Source organism: Amaranthus tricolor, chromosome 5 (genome assembly GCF_026212465.1).
Source record: "Amaranthus tricolor cultivar Red isolate AtriRed21 chromosome 5, ASM2621246v1, whole genome shotgun sequence".
NCBI classification, from domain to species: Eukaryota; Viridiplantae; Streptophyta; class Magnoliopsida; order Caryophyllales; family Amaranthaceae; genus Amaranthus; species Amaranthus tricolor.
This window is the reverse complement of record NC_080051.1, coordinates 8,595,509-8,615,508: the sequence shown is the minus strand read 5'-3', so window position 1 is coordinate 8,615,508 and position 20,000 is coordinate 8,595,509. Positions and strand designations below refer to the sequence as shown.

The following is a 20,000-nucleotide window of genomic DNA, read 5'->3' as shown; positions in this document are numbered from 1 at the left end:
CTTTGCAATAGTTTTCATGGTCACACTGATGTGGCCACTTGCAACAGGCATCTAATGCACTGTTTGGCCCTCTTTGGTTGGCTGGGCCACACCATATGCAACCTCAGTTAAGTCACCATCACTAGCAACACCTAACTGAGGCAGCAAAAGAGAACAAGGAGTCGCCTCCTGTAAATTGTGTCGTTTAGTATAATAAGCATCATAATAAAATATTAAAACGCGTTGCAATTTAAATTAATAAGTGCTTATATATTTAAGAAGTATGTACCTGTTGCACTGGCTCCGGAGTTGGCTCCGGATTTTGAGTAACGGAGTTTATGGTCTCCGGTGTGGGGTTTTCCCCTTCAGGGAAAGTAATGGGCAGGGGTGCTACGGGGGTAATGGGCTCGGGTGTTGGCTCGACGTAAACATTAGGATCCCCATGTTGACTTTCCTGATCCTCGACAATCAGGTTTGCCAAGTCAACAATGGGTGCTCCTATCTTCTACAACACGGTGGCCAGCTTGGCAAGAACGTCCTTCATAATCTCCGCTCGGAGGGTTGCTACTTCATCCCGCAGCGCCGTTCAGGATTGAGTAGCAACACATTCTTTTCCGAATGCCTTTTGTAACCCCACGCGGACGCCTCCTTTTCCGACTACCCGCTGTTGGCCTCTTAAGGTTTTGATGATGACTTTACTTTTAAATAAACAAACATATTATTAGAGATTGTTTTGTAGGTATATATCCGATTTAATGTGAATCGTTGATGAAGCCTATGACTTGATTCGTGGAAGAAGTACATGTCTCAAATATCCAAGAAGTTGGGAAATTGCTCTGGAAAACAGTCTGCTGTTCCTAGAGTTGAAGTTCTGACGAAAGTTGTAGATGGAGACAGTGTGCTGTTTCTCACAATACAGGTCCGAAGAAGACATTGACTGGAAGTTACGAAAATTATGTTTTCTGTTTTTAGTTAATGTAAAAGGTCAAAATTTAATTAGTTGCTTAATTAAATTTATTTATTAATTGGCAAAATATTTTCTAATTCGCCTAAAAACATGGAGAAAATCAATTCCTTGTTTATCTCCTATAAACTCGGATGTTCAAGAGACTTGTTCTCTTCTTTGAATTGGTCTCCTATAAATTAGGATCTTACTTAATCCATGATGTTTTAACCGTGCATGTGTACAGCAGTTACATTCCAATCCTATCTTTAACTAACTTTCCATTTTCTTTGGGAGCAAGTAAGCTATGGAGAACGTGGGATATGTGCAAACTCGTGGAGAACGTGGGCTGAGTGCACTGTCTGCTGTTCCCCTTATAAAAGAGGGAAATTACGGTTCAGTATGCATGGATGGATGAATGAATGAATGTTGCATTGAGAGTGTCCATCTAAGGGAGAATTAATTGAGAAAAATATTCTAAGTTTTAAATGCCAATTAATTTATAATATTTTTTAAGCAAAAATTTCATTTTGATCTTTATGAGAATTGGCCTTGTAAAGGGTAATTGAGTGTTTTGTTGTAATTAGACTTATGGGAAGTCTAAGGGAATAGAGAATAGAATCGAGAGAAGAGAAAGAGAAGGAGAGAAGAGAAGAGAAGAGAAGTGGGCCTAAGTAGAGAAGCTTTGAGTAAAGCATTTAGAGAATTGAGAAGCTTCAAGTGAAGCAAACATTGTTTTGTGTAATTGTAACTAATTGCCTAAACATAGTGAGAATTTTGAAATCCCGGGGGGTCGTGGTTTTTCCTTCTTATTAGGCCAAGAAGGTTTCCACGTAAAATCTTTGTCTCCTTTATTATTTTTCTTTTCGTTTTTAAGTTTAAGTTTTGTCCTTTACTTAATATAATTCCGCAAAAATTAGAGGCAAAAATCTTAAACCTACTACACAACAATTCACCCCCCTCTCTTGTTGCATTCGATCATCCATTAGTATTTCTACAATTGGTATCAGAGCCCTGTTCCTCATTTAATCAGGAAACCCTGAGAGCAGTATCCTGTTACCTGGAAAGATGTTGAAGATGAACGAGCGCATGGAAGAGGGGTACTCCACACAAAGGCCACCCATGTTCGATGGGAAATTCTATACCTACTGGAAAAATAGAATGGAAATCTTCATAAAGGCCGAAAATTATCAAGTTTGGAGAGTCATTGAAATTGGAGACTTTGAGGTGACGACCATCAACTCCAACAATGAAGCTGTTCCAAAACCAATCACTGAATATGAAAAAGAAGATTTTCAAAAGATGGAGATGAACGCTCTTGCTATCAAGTTACTTCACTGTGGGCTTGGTCCAAATGAGCACAATCGAATTATGGGTTGCAAAACCGCTAAGCAGATTTGGGACCTGCTCGAAGTTACCCATGAAGGTACTAGTGAAGTAAAGAGATCCAAGATTGATTTGCTAATGTCTAAATATGAAAGATTCGTAATGGAACCTAGGGAAAACATTCAAGAAATGTTCACTAGGTTCACAAATATTACGAATGAGTTAGTCTCTCTTGGTAGAATCATTCCCGTTGATGAACAAGTTAGAAAAGTACTTAGGAGTCTTCCTCAAGACGAACGCTGGAGAGCAAAGGTAACAGCCATCCAGGAGTCCAAAGATTTCACCAAGTTTAATTTGGAAGAGCTGGCTGGTTCTCTCATGACCCATGAATTGCATTTGGGAACAGCTGACAGTTCCCGAAACAAAGGACTGGCTCTAGCAGCAGATGATAGCGATGAATCAGAAACTGGTGAAGAGGAAGCAGCACTGTTGGCTCGAAAATTCAAAAAATTCTTCAGGAACAGAAGATATGGAAATCAAAGAAATAACAAAGAGAAGGGAACACCGAACTTGAAGACAAACTTTGAATGCCATAAGTGTGGGAGCACTGAACACTTCATCAAGGATTGCCCTCAATGGAAAAATGAGAAGGGTAAGGGAAAAGCAAGAGAAGTTGGAAGACAATATAAGAAGGGAAACTTCAAAACAGATTTTAGAAAAGCAATGATAGCAGCTTGGGGAGATACGGAGAGCGAGGCTGAGACAGAAGCTACAATGGAAGAGGAAACAGCAAACCTATGTCTCATGGCATCTCATGGAGAATCCAAAGAAAAAGAGGTAATGTCTTCTGGTCCATCTCCTAAACATCTGTCCAACATAAGTAAGAATAAACTAATCAAATTGCTTTTAGAGACACAAGAAAAGCTAGACGAAAACATTTTGAAAGAGCAGTTGGAGAAATTAAAACAGGAATTTATCACTCTTAATATTGAATTGAATCAAAGCAAATTGTTAGGATTAAAATCGGTTGAAAATGATAAAACCACTCACGTGGTTAGCACTGAATTTCAAAAGTTGAAATCAAAATTAGAATCCTACGAAATTGAAAATGAAAATTTGAAAAATAAAATAAACTTAAGAGGAAAAGGGAAAATCAATGAAATTCCCAAATGGATTTTAAATGCTAAAACCAAAAGTAAAGAAGGTCTAGGCTATATAAGCAATGATAAAAAGAAAAAGTTCTATGTAGATCTCCCTAGTAGCAAAATATGTTCCTTCTGTGGTAAAAGTGGACACCTAAAACATCAATGTATAAAGAGGGAACAGCATGTCAAAGCAAATAAAAATTATGTCGAACGTATATGGATTAAGAAATGTGATTCAAATATTGTCGACAAGGAACCCAAGGATGAATGGGTTCCTGCACCTAACCACTAATTTGCTTTGCAGGTTCAAGTGAGGGGGAACAACTCATGGTATCTCGACAGTGGGTGCTCCAAGCATATGACGGGTGATAAATCTAAATTTCTCTCACTTGAAGCCTATGATGGGGGAACAGTAACCTTCGGTGACAACATGAAGGGTGAAATAATCGCCAAAGGAAAGGTTGGAAGGTCTAGTTCCCATGCCATTGATAATGTATTTTTAGTCGAGAATTTAAAACACATTTTGTTAAGTATTTCTCAATTTTGCGACAAAGGTAACTCTGTTAAGTTTACTTCTGAAAAATGCATAATTTCTAGGAACAGTACAGGAGACCCTGTGCTGGAGGGAATCAGAAAAGGGAACACCTATGTGGTGGACCTGGACACTGTTCCCAGAAACAGTCTAACGTGTTTAAGTGTTATTGAAGAAGACCCACTTCTTTGGCACAAGCGTCTAGGTCATGCTAGTTATTCATTGATTAACACTTTCAGATCAAAAGACCTAGTAAGAGGATTATCTGCAATAAAATTTCTTAAAAATGAAGTTTGTGATCCTTGTGCTAAAGGGAAACAAGTGCGGTCATCCTTTAAATCAAAGAACGTTGTGACTACCACTAGACCATTAGAATTAATTCATATGGATTTATGTGGACCAATGAGAACACAAAGCCGTAGTGGCAAAAAGTATGTGTTTGTTGTTGTTGATGATTATAGTAGATTCATGTCGACCTTATTTTTGGCAAGCAAAGATGAAGCTTTTGATGAGTTTGTTTTCTTTGCTAATAAAACACAAAAATCTACCAATAATCAAATTGTTCACATTAGGTCTGATCATGGGAAAGAATTTGAAAACTCAAACTTCATGAATTATTGCAATGAACATGGTATAAATCACAATTTTTCCGCACCTAGAACACCACAACAAAATGGAGTGGTAGAAAGGAAAAATAGGACCTTAGAAGAAATGGCTAGGACCATGTTGATTGCTAGTGGTCTACCTAGGAATTTTTGGGCAGAAGCCGTTAATACTGCATGCTATACATTGAATCGTGTACTAATTAGACCAATCACTTCAAAGACACCCTATGAATTGCTCAAAGGTGTTAAACCAAATATTTCCTATTTTCGTATATTTGGATGCAAATGTTTTGTTCATGTGAATGGAAAACGAAACATAGGTAAATTTGATGAAAGAAGTGATGAGGCAGTATTTCTAGGTTATTCATCACAAAGCAAAGCTTACAGAGTTTATAATAAGAGAACAATGTGTGTAGAGGAGTCTGTTCACATAATCTTTGATGAAACTAACTTTTCAACAAGTGAACAGGAAACAAGTAATATTAAAATAGGTCTTGCAAATTTGGAAGATGAAGATGAAGGAATCAAAGTGCAAGATCAAGGAACAGCAAGCGAACAGTCGATACAAGAAGAGGCAGAAGAAACTGACCAAATCAATTAGTTGCAAACATTTAGAGAATTGAGAAGCTTCAAGTGAAGCAAACATTGTTTTGTGTAATTGTAACTAATTGCCTAAACATAGTGAGAATTTTGAAATCCCGGGGGGTCATGGTTTTTCCTTCTTATTAGGCCAAGAAGGTTTCCACGTAAAATCTTTGTCTCCTTTATTATTTTTCTTTTCGTTTTTAAGTTTAAGTTTTGTCCTTTACTTAATATAATTCCGCAAAAATTAGAGGCAAAAATCTTAAACCTACTACACAACAATTCACCCCCCCCTCTTGTTGCATTCGATCATCCATTAGTATTTCTACACCCGCCCACTGTGGTCTTTCCCTAAGACCATATGCAATGCGTCAACATTGCCTCTTGGGGTGAACTCCCCCGTAGCTTCTTTTTCCTTCCAGCCCATCTGTTCAAATAAAAAGTGACATATATAGCAATTAGTATAAGTAAATCAAAGCCAAAAAAATACAAAACAAATCAAGAATATACTTAATAATTTCAAAACTCACCACAGCATCAGCAACCTTCTTCGTTCCCGGATCATTAATGGTAAATTTACCACTTGCATCTTGGGAATGAAGCCCGCAATACCAATCACGCACCCGATCTCCAGCAGGAGTATTCATGGATGCGGAGGTAGTCGTAGATGAGGGCGTGTATGAACTTTGATTGGGGTATAAACCCGCATCCACCCACTCTTTTCGGACCTCATCGTATGTTTTCTGGCCCAAGCGATGGTAAAACTTCCTTTTGCTTGCAGAATTAGAAGCTTTACCACGCTTTTCCTAATTAATCAATAGAAATCGAATGTCATGTATTAGTTTAATGACTGAATCAAAAGAAGTAAATTCAAATTGGTAAACTATAATATAATATGAAATACTTACAACTTCTATGGGAGTTGTTCTTTTGGCATCAAAGGCCTCCCAATCCCTCTTCGATATGTGACCTCATATTTCATAGGGCATCTTCCAAGGTGATTGCTCTCCTCCTTCATTTTCCGTTTTGACCTTTTTGGTCGTACGGGCACGCCTCTTCGTAATCCAGCCAGTTACTAGCTTGGATTTAAAATCTCTGAATCTTTCAGCAACAGCTGAAAGAAACACATTCTTCTTGTCCTCATCGCTCTCGATGTGGAAAAGATTCTACAAAAAAAATTTATATTTATTACTGTCAATTAAATTAATTTTAAAATGAAACTAAATGAGTAAAAATAGTAAAGTTGCTTACCACAGTATCATTCTATAGAGAGTTCTTCAAACCCTTTGGAACCTTGTTCCATGCGTGCAATATGGAAATCTTGCGGATACATAGGCCCACTTGTTTTCCATATTGCCTATGCCATTTTCCGCAGGGTTGACCCAATGCATTGTATTCCAAATGCATGGGTTCTGTGACTTTGAGATTTTTCGTAGGGCCTCGCCCTTTTCTTTTCTTACGGTAGTGGGAGCATCCATTGGTGGGGCGTCTTCAGTCTCAAAATCATCGTCAATTGGTGGAGCGTCTTCAGCCATACGCTCGTATCTCACAATTTGGTCCTCTTCACTGTCATAACTACGATGCTCATTATCCGAGGCCGCAATCTCGGGGACAATTTCGTCTTTGAATAGATGCATTATATATGAGTATCTGAAAGAGTATGAATAGAAATATATTAGAACATAAGCTAAGTAATATTAAGAATATGACTATGATTTACAATTCTAATACGTTCAACACAATAATATATAACAAATAGTGTTCTGTGCAAAGTTTCATGCAAAACAAACCAAGTGCCAAAAAAACTTTAAAAAGCTTTAAATTCATACCTTGTGAATCACATAATTCAAATGTATTCCTTCCGTGTGATCTACACGCATATAACCAACATCTACATCATCTACATCATCTTGATCCACTGATTTTGGATTGATAAAGGGAGGGTAGTCTTCAAAAGCTTCATATTCTTCCTCATCCTCAACATCACCTATACCAAGGATGCTTTTTTTCCCGGTACAACAATAAACCATTTTTTATCAGACGGGTCTACAATGTAGAATACTTTCTTGGCTTGTGTGGCTAGTATGAATGACTCCTCACTATCACGCAAACGAGCTAAGTCTACAAGAGTGAATCCACAAGGGTCGTCATTTTTTATGCATCGTCGATTATTATCTACCCACTTACATTTGAAAAGACCAATATTCAAAGTAGAGTAGTCAAGCTCCCATATTTCATGTATCCGCCCGTAGTATACCAATTTAGCATCAACCAGCGCTTGATCCTTCGTACTCGCGTAAAATTTAGATGACGCCAAAATAGAAACCCCGCTATTCAATAGATACGATGACTTCTTGTCTTGACCCTCAGTCTAAAATGTGAAGCCATTGACATCTTAACCCTCATATTTGTTGACATCATCACGCGGACCAAAAGCTAACCACTTAACAATTTCGAATACACCCTTGAGTTCTTTGCATATTACTCGATTATGAAACCAATTAATAAACGTCTTGTTATGAAACTGCATCAATGCCCTATCCCCTTTAGAAGGATGTTTTGCGCGCAATATATCAAAATGCTCACTCAAAAATGGATGAATTTCCGGAATATGATGCAACACATACAAGTGTGCTTGTAGAAGGCTTTCTCGAGGAGGTGTGACCGATTCGGAGCCAATTGTTCCTTTTCCCTCAAGCCTTCCTTCATGTCTAGAGGTGGGAAGTCCAATAGGCTTTGCCATGGCCAAATACTCGGCTATAAAGTTACTAATCTCATCATTCATAGTGCCTTGAATCATACTCCCCTCGGGTTGTGCTGGATTCCTCACCTTGTTTTGTAAAACACCCATGTGTCTTTCAAAAGGATAACACCACCTTAAAAAAAATGGACCCAAAAGCTTGATCTCACGAACAAGATGGACAATAAGATGAACCATTATGTCAAAGAAAGAAGGTGGAAAATACATCTCAAACTTGCATAAAGTTACAATCACGTCGAGTTAAAGTGCATCAAGTTTAAAGGGATAAAGAACTTTACTACAAATTGTGTTGAAGAACGAACATAGCTCGGTAATAGCATATCTCACATGTTTGGCAGTATTCCACGGATTGCAGTTGGTAAGAACACTTGCATCATTACATGGCAATCGTGAGATTTCATGCTTCCCAACTTCAGCTCACCATTTAGGCTCACAAATCTCTTCATGTTGGATGAGTACCCAGACAGAACCTTAATGCCATACAAACACTCACAAAATGTCCGCTTTTCTGCTTTGGACAATGTGTAGCAAGCTGGAGGCAAATAAACTTTGTCATTACTTATCTTCTTCTTACTGCAACCAACTTCATCAATTCTATTTCTTTTCTTACTCACCTTAACATGTGCCCACAACTCCGGACGAAGACCCTTACATTCAAACCAATCTCGCACGGCCTTAACATCCTTTGTCTTACCCGTAATGTTCATGAGAGTCCCGAGTATGGCATCGCATACATTTTTCTCTATATGCATAACGTCAAGACAATGCCTAACCTGTAGATCTCTCCAATATGGAAGCTTCCAAAAGATTGATTCTTTTCTCCATAATCGGTCTTCACCCCCTTGCACTTGTCCCGTTTTACCAAATACAGTCTCAACTCCCTTAACCTGTTCATAAACCTCATAACCGGTCAACGGTCGACGAGCTACACGGTCCTCAACCTCCCCGTTGAACAACTTCTTCTTCTTATGATATTGGTGGTCTCGTGGGAGGAACTTTCGATGGTGCATGAATACGTGTTTGCACTTAGGAATCCACATGGATTCCATGTCATCGATACATATTGGGCATGCTTTCTCCCCTTTGTTCTTATACCCCGATAAGTTGCCATATGCCGGAAAATCATTAACGGTGCATAAAAGCATTGCACTCAAGGTGAACTCCTCATTAGCATATGCATCAAACACTGAAACGCCTTCATCCCACATCTTTCTCAAATCCTCAACTAGAGGTGCAAGATATACATCTATGTCATTGCCAGGTTGTTTAGGACCCGAGATAAGAAGCGAAAGCATAATGTACTTACGCTTCATACACAACCAAGGTGGCAAATTATAGATCACTAAAAGTACCGGCAAAGTACTATATTAAGAACTAAGATTGCCGAATGGGTTCATTCCATCCGTACACAGTCCGAGCCTTAAATTACGAACCTCATCCCTAAAAGTCTTATGCAACCTATCAATACTCGTCCATTCCGGAGAATCAGATGGATGTGTGAGCAAGTGACCTTTCTTCACCCTATCTGCATGCCACCTCAAATTTAATGCATCTTTCTTTATATAAAACAAGCGCTTAAATCTAGGTATTATTGGAAGATACCACAACACCTTAGCCGGGGGCCCTTTAGCATCCCGAGCCCCTTTACGCTTGTAGCGTGATAACCCACACCTAGGACACTCTTCTAAGTTTTCGTTTTCATTCCGATACAACACACAATCATTCGGACACGCATGAATCTTCTGGTACTCTAAGCCGAAAGGACACATGAGCTTTTTGGCATAATATGTCGACTTTGGAAGTTCATTTCCCTCAGGAAGCATCTCACCTAACGCTTTTAATAACATTGTGAAACTAGCGTCCCTCCAATTGAACTTTGACTTAATGTTGAAAATTATCAACACTGCTGTTAGTTTGGTGAACTTTGTACATCCAGGGTACAAAAGGCTTTTTAGAAGCCTCTGTCAACAAGTCAAAAACACGAGGACGTTTTCCTAACTCATCCTCGACTCGCTCCATCATCTCATCAACACGATCCACATCCTCATCGACATTCTCTTCATCTGTCTCATACCCATCAACATGATTACTACATCCTCATTGACATCGACCACATTATTGACGTCCTCAACAACACTTTTCTCTTTGTAAACTCCCTCCTCACCATGCCAAACCCAAACATGATATTGAGGCCTAAACCCACGTCGAAGTATGTGCTCCCTAAGGATATCAACACTATCTACCTTTGATACATTGCCACAACTGACACATGGGCAATAAAATCCAACTCCCCCCGTCCTAACTTGATGTTCAACCGCAATACTACAAAATTCTAATACGCCATCAATAAATTCCGACGATTCAATGCTTCCATACATCCAAGAATGATCTTTTGTCATCCTAATTAGTGTGATTAATTGATTCAAAACAAAATTAATACACAACTTTTAGACATATATACTTATTTCTAACAAACATAACCGCAGTAATTAATCTTGCAACTGTTTATTTGCTGCGGTTAGGTACTAATAATGCAAATGATGATACTCACAAGTATGGCTTTGCCATTGTTAAACATTAATTATTTCCTGTTTTATCCTATCTTAGCATGCACTTCTAAGTTCTAAACCTGTATTATTTACTAATCTAATTCATAGCATCATTTCAGAAAATTTCGTTCGTTTCAGTCGCAAATTAAATAACAATATGGTTTTCCAATTGTAAATAATTGATCCATCAGTTCTGATATCCACAACCATGCTTCCAAGGACAAGGAGGACAAGAGCAAAAGCATTTTTCTTGACTCATAATCACTGATCTCTGAAATTCTCTTCAAAACAAAATCTTATATAATAGTTTGAATCGTTGCACAAATCATGTTGTTAAACAAACAATTAGAGATAAATTATTAGAAGGCATTAATACTATGAAAGCATATAAATCTAGAGTAATACATAAATTAAGCAATCAACTTTTAAATCAAAGCTTTTCCCAAACAATGTGATACAATTACCACAAGCAAATTGTACTGAAATTTGATCCCATTAAAGGGAGATATCAAAGCACACAGAATTTCCACTTTCCATTATTATGTTTCTTCACTTTTCTTTTAAAACATTACTCAACATAAAATAGGTCGCACAAAAAAGATATCCCAGCCAGTCTCACTTAGAAGTCTCTTAGAATGAAAATGAGGAAATATATTCATTGAAAGGAAAAAATGACACCAAAAGCTTTTTAATGAATATCTTGCAAAACTTAAATGCTTAACAAATTAAAAGGAGAAAAAATACCTTAATGTCGTGGGTTTTGAAGATGAACAAGACCCAAATTTGCAGATGAAGATGAAGAATGAGTTTGAAGAAACGAACTGCTGTACGTTACTTTTGTGAAGCGTTTTTTCAATGGAGAAGATTATGAAGTTTGATGAAGAGCAGATGATGAAGTTTGATGATGAACTAACAAGAACAGTAGAAGTTTGAAGTTTGAGTATGGAAAAGATGAACCGCTGAGTTCGTCGTGCGTGTGTTCGTTTGTGGTAATGAAACAGAAGCTTAAGGGTTCGTCTTATGAAAATATAAACGTTAAAAAGCTGGGGGCCATTTTAATATATGTTATTTGCTGCGGTCAAAGGGATAAACCGCAGCAATTGAGTAGGTTATTTGCTGCGGTCACAAGCATAACTGCAGTAATTAATCTTGCAACTGATTATTTGCTGCGGTTAGGTACTAAAATCGCAGCAATTAATGGTTTTTTTTTCTTATTCTTTTTCTTATTTATTGCTTTGTATATACAATAACCGTAGCAAATGATAAGCAGCAAATACTTTTTTTTCCACTAGTGGAAGACGTCACGAATAGCTATAGATAAACCTTCGTCTCGATCGGTTACAATGACGCTAGGAGTCTGAGCTGTGCCGAAAATATCTCTCAATCCCTGCAACACCCACGAGTACGACACAGCCGCCTCATCTCGCAACAAACAGAACGCAACCAAGAAGTTGTGATTGGCTGGCGTCATTCCGATCACTTCACATAGTGGCCAATTTTGTTTGTTCGTTTTGTACATTGTATCTATCAACACAACATACGGCCCACGTACGTATCATTTGGATAGAGGTAGGATTTACAACTAATAATCTGCTCAATTCCCCTTCGCTATCCAAGTCTGTCCAGACCACGTAATTAAGTTCTGTGGCTATATAAAGACAGTGTTGAAGGGGAGTCCTAATATTATATATCTCTTCTCTCCTTATTGATTGCCTAATATTATATATCTGATTCATAAAAACCTGGAAAATTTTCTCTAATAGAAGTCATAATAAAGACCGGTTGCATTCCGGTTGCACTAAGCTGTCGTATGTGCTTCCGAATATCTACATTGATCCTATTTGCCCTTACATGACCATCTCTGTACACTAAGAACGGGTGGTTATGTCTTCCTTTTTCACCAGGACACACCTTTACCGTCCAAGGTCTTTCGCTTGGTTTACGACTACTTGCTACAATCAAAAATTTAAACCCACAACTTTTACTTTTAGAACCAGGTCGGGCAACATTATCTAAATTATGTAAATCACCCCTAATATTACCATAGCGGTGACATCTTAAGTACACACTAACTCTAGAACGTCCTTCTTTTTGTTTATAAGAAGCACGTGTAAATTGAAAACCAATTGTTATTGCTATCGCATCGGCCCAACTATGTAATTCATCAAAGGAAACAAATTTCCTATCCGTAACAAAACTACCGGAGTAATCTACATTGTATTCGAAGTTTTCAAACTCCTGCAAATTTGAAAAAAAATTAATATAAATTAATTACATTAATAATGAAAATAATAATAATAATAATAATAATAATAATAATAATAATAATAATAATAATAATAATAATAATAATTAATAAAAATAATAATACTAATAATAATAATAATAATAATAATAATAATAATAATAATAATAATAATAATACAAATAATAAAATTAATAATAATAATAATAATAAATAAAAAATAATAATATAAATAAAAAAAATTAAAAAAAAAAATTATAATCTCACAAAACTGGGCGACTGGACCACGGTTCAGTCGCCTAGTTTTGTGCGACTGAACCATGGTTCAGTCGATCAGTTTTGTGCGACCTTTTTTTTAAATAATTACACCGATTCAAATTGAAAAATTTACGTACCGAATCCAGTTCATAGTCGCTTTCGTTAAACATAGTTAATCAATTACAAGTAACAGCTTGTTTAAAACCGAAGAACATTTTTAGAGAGATTTTAGAGAGATAGTACCGTTTTTGAATTCGTACATCATACAAGAACGCGTCTGAAAATTTAATATATATAGAGTTGCGATAAAAATCTTCGGGATTAAAGTGTTAATAATCAAGTTTTAAGTCTAGTAGGGGCAAACTCGTAATTTCATGGGGGTGACGATAAAATGAAAAGGGGTGGCTATGTTTAATAACACCCTATGTTTTTTAGCTTGCTCTTGGTCAGATTCAGGTTTATTATATTATGTCTAGAATGGATACGATATGATCTCTTACAATCTATTAGATACTTTTAGAATATTATTTACCAATAAAAAGGAATATTACAAGTTAATTAAGTACGGAATTTATCTCTAAAACCAAGTCAAGCAAAAATACAGTCCTCAATCCCAAAATACATGAAAAAACTTGTTATTATACAAAACAAAAAACACAAAAAAAGAAACAGGGAAACAAGTTTTTTGACATTAAATTATATACAGATGATGAATCCTCTGAACATCAAAATAGGTAGAAGTTTTAATCTCGACATAGGTAAAGATGAAATAAACTCAAGCAAAGAATAGAGATAATTAAAATTATGATCTCTTGTTATTATTTAGGTTACATAAAAGGGTTTCAAAATATTGAGGGTGACAAGGAAGATGCAACACCCCTTGATTATTAAAACCAAACTCATCTGCAGATAATTGAAGCAATTTAACAATGGAAGGATGATTCATGTACCGAGTTGGAACTAGAAATCGTTTTAGTTCATCCTCATCAAAACCTACTAATACCGGAACATGCCCTTTTGGGGTTCCTCCTCGTCCTGTTCCTGATCCCGATCCTTCGTTTCTTCCAAATCTTCTACTCACGTTGCTGTTGTTGTTGTTGTCATTTTCTTTGCTTGATAATCTAACATAGCGAGGAGGAGATGGTAGATAATTGTTTTGTTTCTTCTTCAAAATCATCCCACCAAACTCTCTTGACTTGATGTATGCCGCCATTTTTAATTTAATTATGTGAGGATTGAATTAGATGATGAGGAGGAGGATGTTATAATTAAGCATAATAATCAACTAACCCATGCCCTACTAGACTCTTCAAATTTTCTTTATTTATATATTAATATACTCCTTACTAAATACTCGGCCTACTACTCCATCCTCTCCATTTCACTTTCTCGATGCCAATTTTTAAATTCTAAATTGTTGTTAAAATATTCTAATAGCGTGGAAAAATGAGGTAAATGTAATGTTTTGCTGACTACCATATTTGTACTCTAACGTCCTTTCCATGTACTTCAAGACATTTCATATACAAATATTTTATGGGTTCCATTTCTTTCGTGGTGGTGGGGGATGCATACATAGATATTCTTAATTTCGGTTGAATTTCACGATTACGTATAGACTTGGTAGATGTAATTCATTGATTATTCTTTTTTTTTCTTTTGTCATTGGTGATTTGACCATTTTTCTCTAATTTGATTTTTATTTTTTTTAGTACTTAACTTCTATCATTAGAATTTTTGAATATTTGAATTTATTAAAGCAAAAAAAAAATTGAATTTTAAGAAGATTAAGTCGAAGAGTTAAAATATATTTTTCCTTTAATGTAATAAATGTAATATTAAATGTTGTAATAAACGGTTTTCTTTTATGTTTTAAGTTTTAGACACAAGAATACGAACTAAGGGGCTTATGTTAAGGTTTAGAATACAATGGAACACTAAATACATATGAAGCTTGATACAATAACACTACAAGCAAAAGAACACGAAGGGGAGTAAGTTAAGGCTTAGAAAGGTGTATGAGGTAGGAAGAAAGATAGGTTGCAAAATTATGTATTAGAAGAAATACATTCACAAACTAATCCAACACAAAAGTTCCTTAAGATCACAAGAAATTTGACAGTTTGCCAAGCAAAAGGAACTTTCTTAATTGAAGTTCCAATCTATTTAGAAATTGAGACAAGACAAAGAATTTGCGTAAAATTCAAGATTTCATTAATTTCTTCAACATGAGAAATGAATATAAGGTACCTATTTATAGTTGTATGAAACATAATAGAAAGAAATAACAGATTAAACTCTAATCTAATGCAAGTTAAGGATTGATGACATGATCTCCACTAAATTAACTTCCACAACTAAATCTTTCGTTATCATAACCGAAACTTTTGAAGGAAAAATGGAAGTAAGTGTTTCTACTTGATAACCATCCACCTTCCTCACGTTGTAGCACACGTCTTGAGGGGTATGTTATAGAAAAGAATGTTTTCCCATAATATTGCCCAAAAAAAAATAATTCCCACCTTACATTAAATGGGAAAGTATTTCCCACATTACCGTCCACGTAGGACAAGTGTGCGAAAATTTTTTTTTCTTTTTTTTTTTTAATATAACTGCTAGATTAAATGGCGGTTTTGTTTAGGAATCTGAAGTAAACCACTAGATGAAATGGCGGTTTCATGAATTTCGATTTTTTTTTCAAAAAAAAATTATAATAAAGCAAACCGCCACTTGAAGTGGCGGTTTTATAGCTGTACAAAACAACAGCTTCCTGTTTTTGGTCACTTCATCTCATTTCTTCTTCCTTCTTGTTGCCGGTGATTTTTAAAAAAAAATTTCTACACTCCTCATTTACTTCATATTCACAGTTCCTCTCATTCAACTAAATTAATCAACTACATTCTCATCTTCTCCTTCTTTACTTGTTCATTTATATCATCATTTAAGGTATTAATATAAACCCTAATTTTTTTCAATTTAAAAATTGAATTTTTTGTTCATTATTGTTGTCATTTGAAGTTATAAATACATTGATTGTTTGTTACATTCTCTTGATTTCATGATTTAAGCTTACATTTTACACATTTGTAGTTGAATTTTATGATTTGTATGCATATAAAGTGTTTGATAAAATGCTTCAATGAAAGTTTATTACTTTGTAGGGTTAGTTTAATAGTTTTATTATATATTCATGGTATTTTTAGCTTTGTATTTGAATTGAAATTCTAATATCACAAATTCTTGTATTCACATTTACACTTTCCTTACTCATAATCAACAATAAAGTGTATGTGAAATCACATGAAAAACATGTTTGTGTTTGCAGAATATGGATCATTATCCCGTTATTGTGTATTGGAGTGGGGAAGTAAGTTATACTGGATCCGATGTTGTGTATAATGAAGGTTTAAATACAGTGATGTTTATCCATCGTCAGAATACTAATTTTGAGGTGTTTCATAGAAAAATCTGTGAAGTAATTGGTTGTGATAAAATGGAGATGAAATATCCGGTGACTGGGAAAAATGTGTTAGTCCCGATTTAGAATGATGAAAGCATAAGTGCTCTTGCTTATGCGGCATCACATGCCCCTGGAACGGCAATGGAGGTTTATGTTTGAATTGGTTACAAATTTGGATAATGCGAAGGAAGTGATGACTAGCATGGAACTTCCAGAATCAGGTCTTAGTGTACGCCATGATACATTCACAGAAATGTTAAGTAACCCAAATTACGTTAATGAGCACTTGGATGAGCTTACCTCTCCAACACATTCATGTGGCATTGGTGGTGGTTTAATGAACACCTTATCCACGAGTCACTTGGGTAGGCGTAATGCGAACGAGGTTGACTCTTTAGATCAGGAGGATGAGCATATTGATTCTGATTCAGAGGAGGATGATGAAAGAAGAGAAGCTCTAGATGCAGCGATTAGAGATGGTGCTCCAGCTCAAGACTAGCTTAGAATTGATGATGTTGATCAAAGATTGATTGATGCATGGATGACCTAGAACGATGACAACGCCATGAATGAAAATGGAGACTTTAGGATAGGGCAAGAGTTTAGCTCCTTAGACCACCTTAATAAGAATGTTAAAGCATGGGCAATTTCTAACAATAGAAACTTCCGTGTAATTGAGTCGGAGCCTTCAAAGTACGTTATCCAATGTACTAATGCGGAGGATATAGGTTGTGAATGGAGGATGCGAGCTGTTATGACCGCCACGGGATCATTTAAGATTTGTGCGATATAAGGGTCATAATCAAGATTGCTCGGCACATTACAGTAACGACCATCCCCTCCTTAGTTCTGAAATTGTTGCTGATCTTATCATGGATATGATCAGAGTTGATCCAGCGTTCAATGTGAAGTCAATCGTTAATTTTGTTAAAAATAAATACGGATTTATTATAACATATAATAGAGCTTGGTTGGCCAAAAATAAGGATATAACAAAAGTATTTGAGGATTGGGATAAGTCCTTTGAGGAGCTTCCAAGGTACCTGCAGGCATTAATGCAATCTAATCCAGGAACAATGGTGCAATGGGAAGTCCAATCGATAATGGATCCTACCAGAGTGATGTTTCAGCGAATTTTTTGGGTTTTCGGTCCGTCCATTAAGGGTTTTCCCCACTGTCGTCCCTATATTTCTATAGATGGTACACATTTGTACGGAAAGTACAGAGGTACACTTATGATTGCTATGGCGATAGATGCAAATTCTCAGTTGTTCCCACTTGCCTTTGCCTATGTGGAGGGAGAGAGCAACAACACATGGAGTTGGTTCTTGGATTGTATAAGGCATTATGTCACTAAGAGGGACGACTTATGTGTTATATCTGATCGTCACAAGGGAATTTTGCATGCAATGAATAGAGTTGGAAAGTTTGGAAAGAGCCATTTGCATTCCATCGGTTTTGTAAACGTCATCTAGCTTCGAACGTGCATAAGAAATTCAAAAACATAGCAGTTGAAAATTTATTTGGAAAAGCTTCTGAATAGACAAAGATTCGGAAATATAATTTCTACATGAATCGCCTTAAAGAGTTTAATGAGGACGCGTATAACTACTTAGTGGATGGTTCTATTCCTGAGCGCCAATGGACTTTGATTCATGATGGTGGGCATCGATATGGAGTGAAAACTACAAACATGTCTGAAGCGTTCAATGGCGTAATGAAGGGGGCCAGGTCACTCCCAATCACTTCATTGGTTAGGATGACATTCTTCCGGGTTAACGAATACTTTGCCACTAGAAGGGATTTAGGGAGAAGCAGATTAGAGAATGGACATGTGTATGCCATGAAACCAACTGATACAATTGATAAGAATGCTGAAAAAGCATGCTTTCATGATGATAGGATATATGACACAGTACGTGGGATATTTGAGGTCACCACTGGTTGTGTCAACAGCATAGCATGAAAAGGTGGAAAATGCTACATGGTTGACCTCACAGCAACATCATGCTCCTGTCAGAAACCAACCATGTTCAAGTTACCGTGCTCACATGTTTTTGCAGTATGTCAAGCTCGTAACATTTCATATGATGCTTTTGTTGATCCAGCAGTGCTTACGCTTCAGGCGACACACAGAAGCTTAGCTGCCTGGGAGGGCTCCACTACCCAGTTGGTTACTCGTCAGCACTACCAGGCGAGTAAGTTACATTGGGAGGTAGATGACAGAGTATTAGAGGTAGTAGAATTAGCTGGTTTTAGATACATTCACAGGATGTTGGGCGGGGGTTTAGAGCTCGATCGAGCTCTTACCACTGCATTAGTGGAGAGGTGGAGGCCGAAGACTCATACCTTCCACCTCACGGTTGCCGAGGCAACGATCACGTTGCACGATGTGGCAGTTATAATGGGACTGCCCATTGAATGATAATCAGTGATAGGTCATGGAGAGAGAAATTGGCCAGCATTAGTTCATGAGCTACTAGGGGTTTGGCCAGAAAACCCTCAAGACCCTATACAGCCGAAGATCATCACTGGATCGTTGTTGAAGTTGACTTGGCTCAGAGAGCATTTTAGCGCGCTAGAGGATGACACGGATGATATTACGGTGGATAGACATGCGCGAGCGTACATTTTGTACCTGTTTGGTTGCATCTTGTTTCCAGACAAGAGCGGTGACTCGGTGCGGTTGATCTATCTCCCTCTACTAGGAGACTTGGAACGGGTAGATGAGTATAGTTGGGGAAGTGCTACCCTAGCGTATCTGTATCGTAATTTATGTCAAGCATCTCGTAAGGGTGCCAAGGACATTGGAGGCTGCTTGATGTTGTTACAGATATGGTCATGGGAGCATATTCATATAGGGAGGCCTATAATTAGGACGTTTCGACCCGCTGGGAAACATAATCAGGAAGATGACGCGAAGGATTTTGAACCGGTGTTAGGTTCACAGCATCGTCGTGGGATGGATTCTTTAGCAGTAAGGTAGCAACACTCAATTCACTATTCAAATACAAAATTTCACTATTTTATGATACATGAAAATATTAAACAATGTTCATTTGTTTGCAGCTGGCTTCGCGTATATCTTTCGAGGTCCCACTCCCCACATACTCTCGTCTACTACAGAGACGCACTTGATCGACAACGGGAAGAGCAGGTTATTAACATTTACTATTTGTATTAGATATGAATAAATTGTATATATTACTGAGTATATTGATTTCCACTAATCCTAAGAATGATACTTTCTTTTTTTTCACTATGTTTCTAATAGTCACACCTTTCTCTCCTTTCCCGATTCCACGAATATTCCAACACAAGAGATTCATTTATTGATAACATTTACTTGTATATCATCCAACTTCTTCTCATCACGTGGATCTACCATCCATGATTAGTAGTCTATTTGACTTCCTGAGACCTGTCACCACCTTCCCTTCATCTGAGGATGATGTACCCAAGAGTTTTGCGGTTTCCCAAGTGTTCATGGCTTCTATATGGCTGTTTGTTAGGGAGAGTAAGGGGGTGTTTGTATTCTTTCTGGGTCTGCCTCGAGGGGTTTTGGGCGGATTGGGTCCAATGCTATTGTTATTCAAACCTGCCATGGCCATCTGT

At 36.9% G+C, this 20,000-nt stretch overlaps 1 protein-coding gene across 1 annotated transcript; it reads right to left on the bottom strand.

The window, feature by feature from the left end:
- Window positions 1-13,718: 13,718 nt before the first annotated feature.
- On the bottom strand, window positions 13,719-14,431 carry LOC130812730 (auxin-responsive protein SAUR23-like). The gene has a single exon (XM_057678305.1). It carries the CDS (start codon window positions 14,136-14,138, stop codon window positions 13,728-13,730), a length of 411 nt encoding a protein of 136 aa, XP_057534288.1. The 5' UTR covers window positions 14,139-14,431; the 3' UTR covers window positions 13,719-13,727.
- Window positions 14,432-20,000: the final 5,569 nt, after the last annotated feature.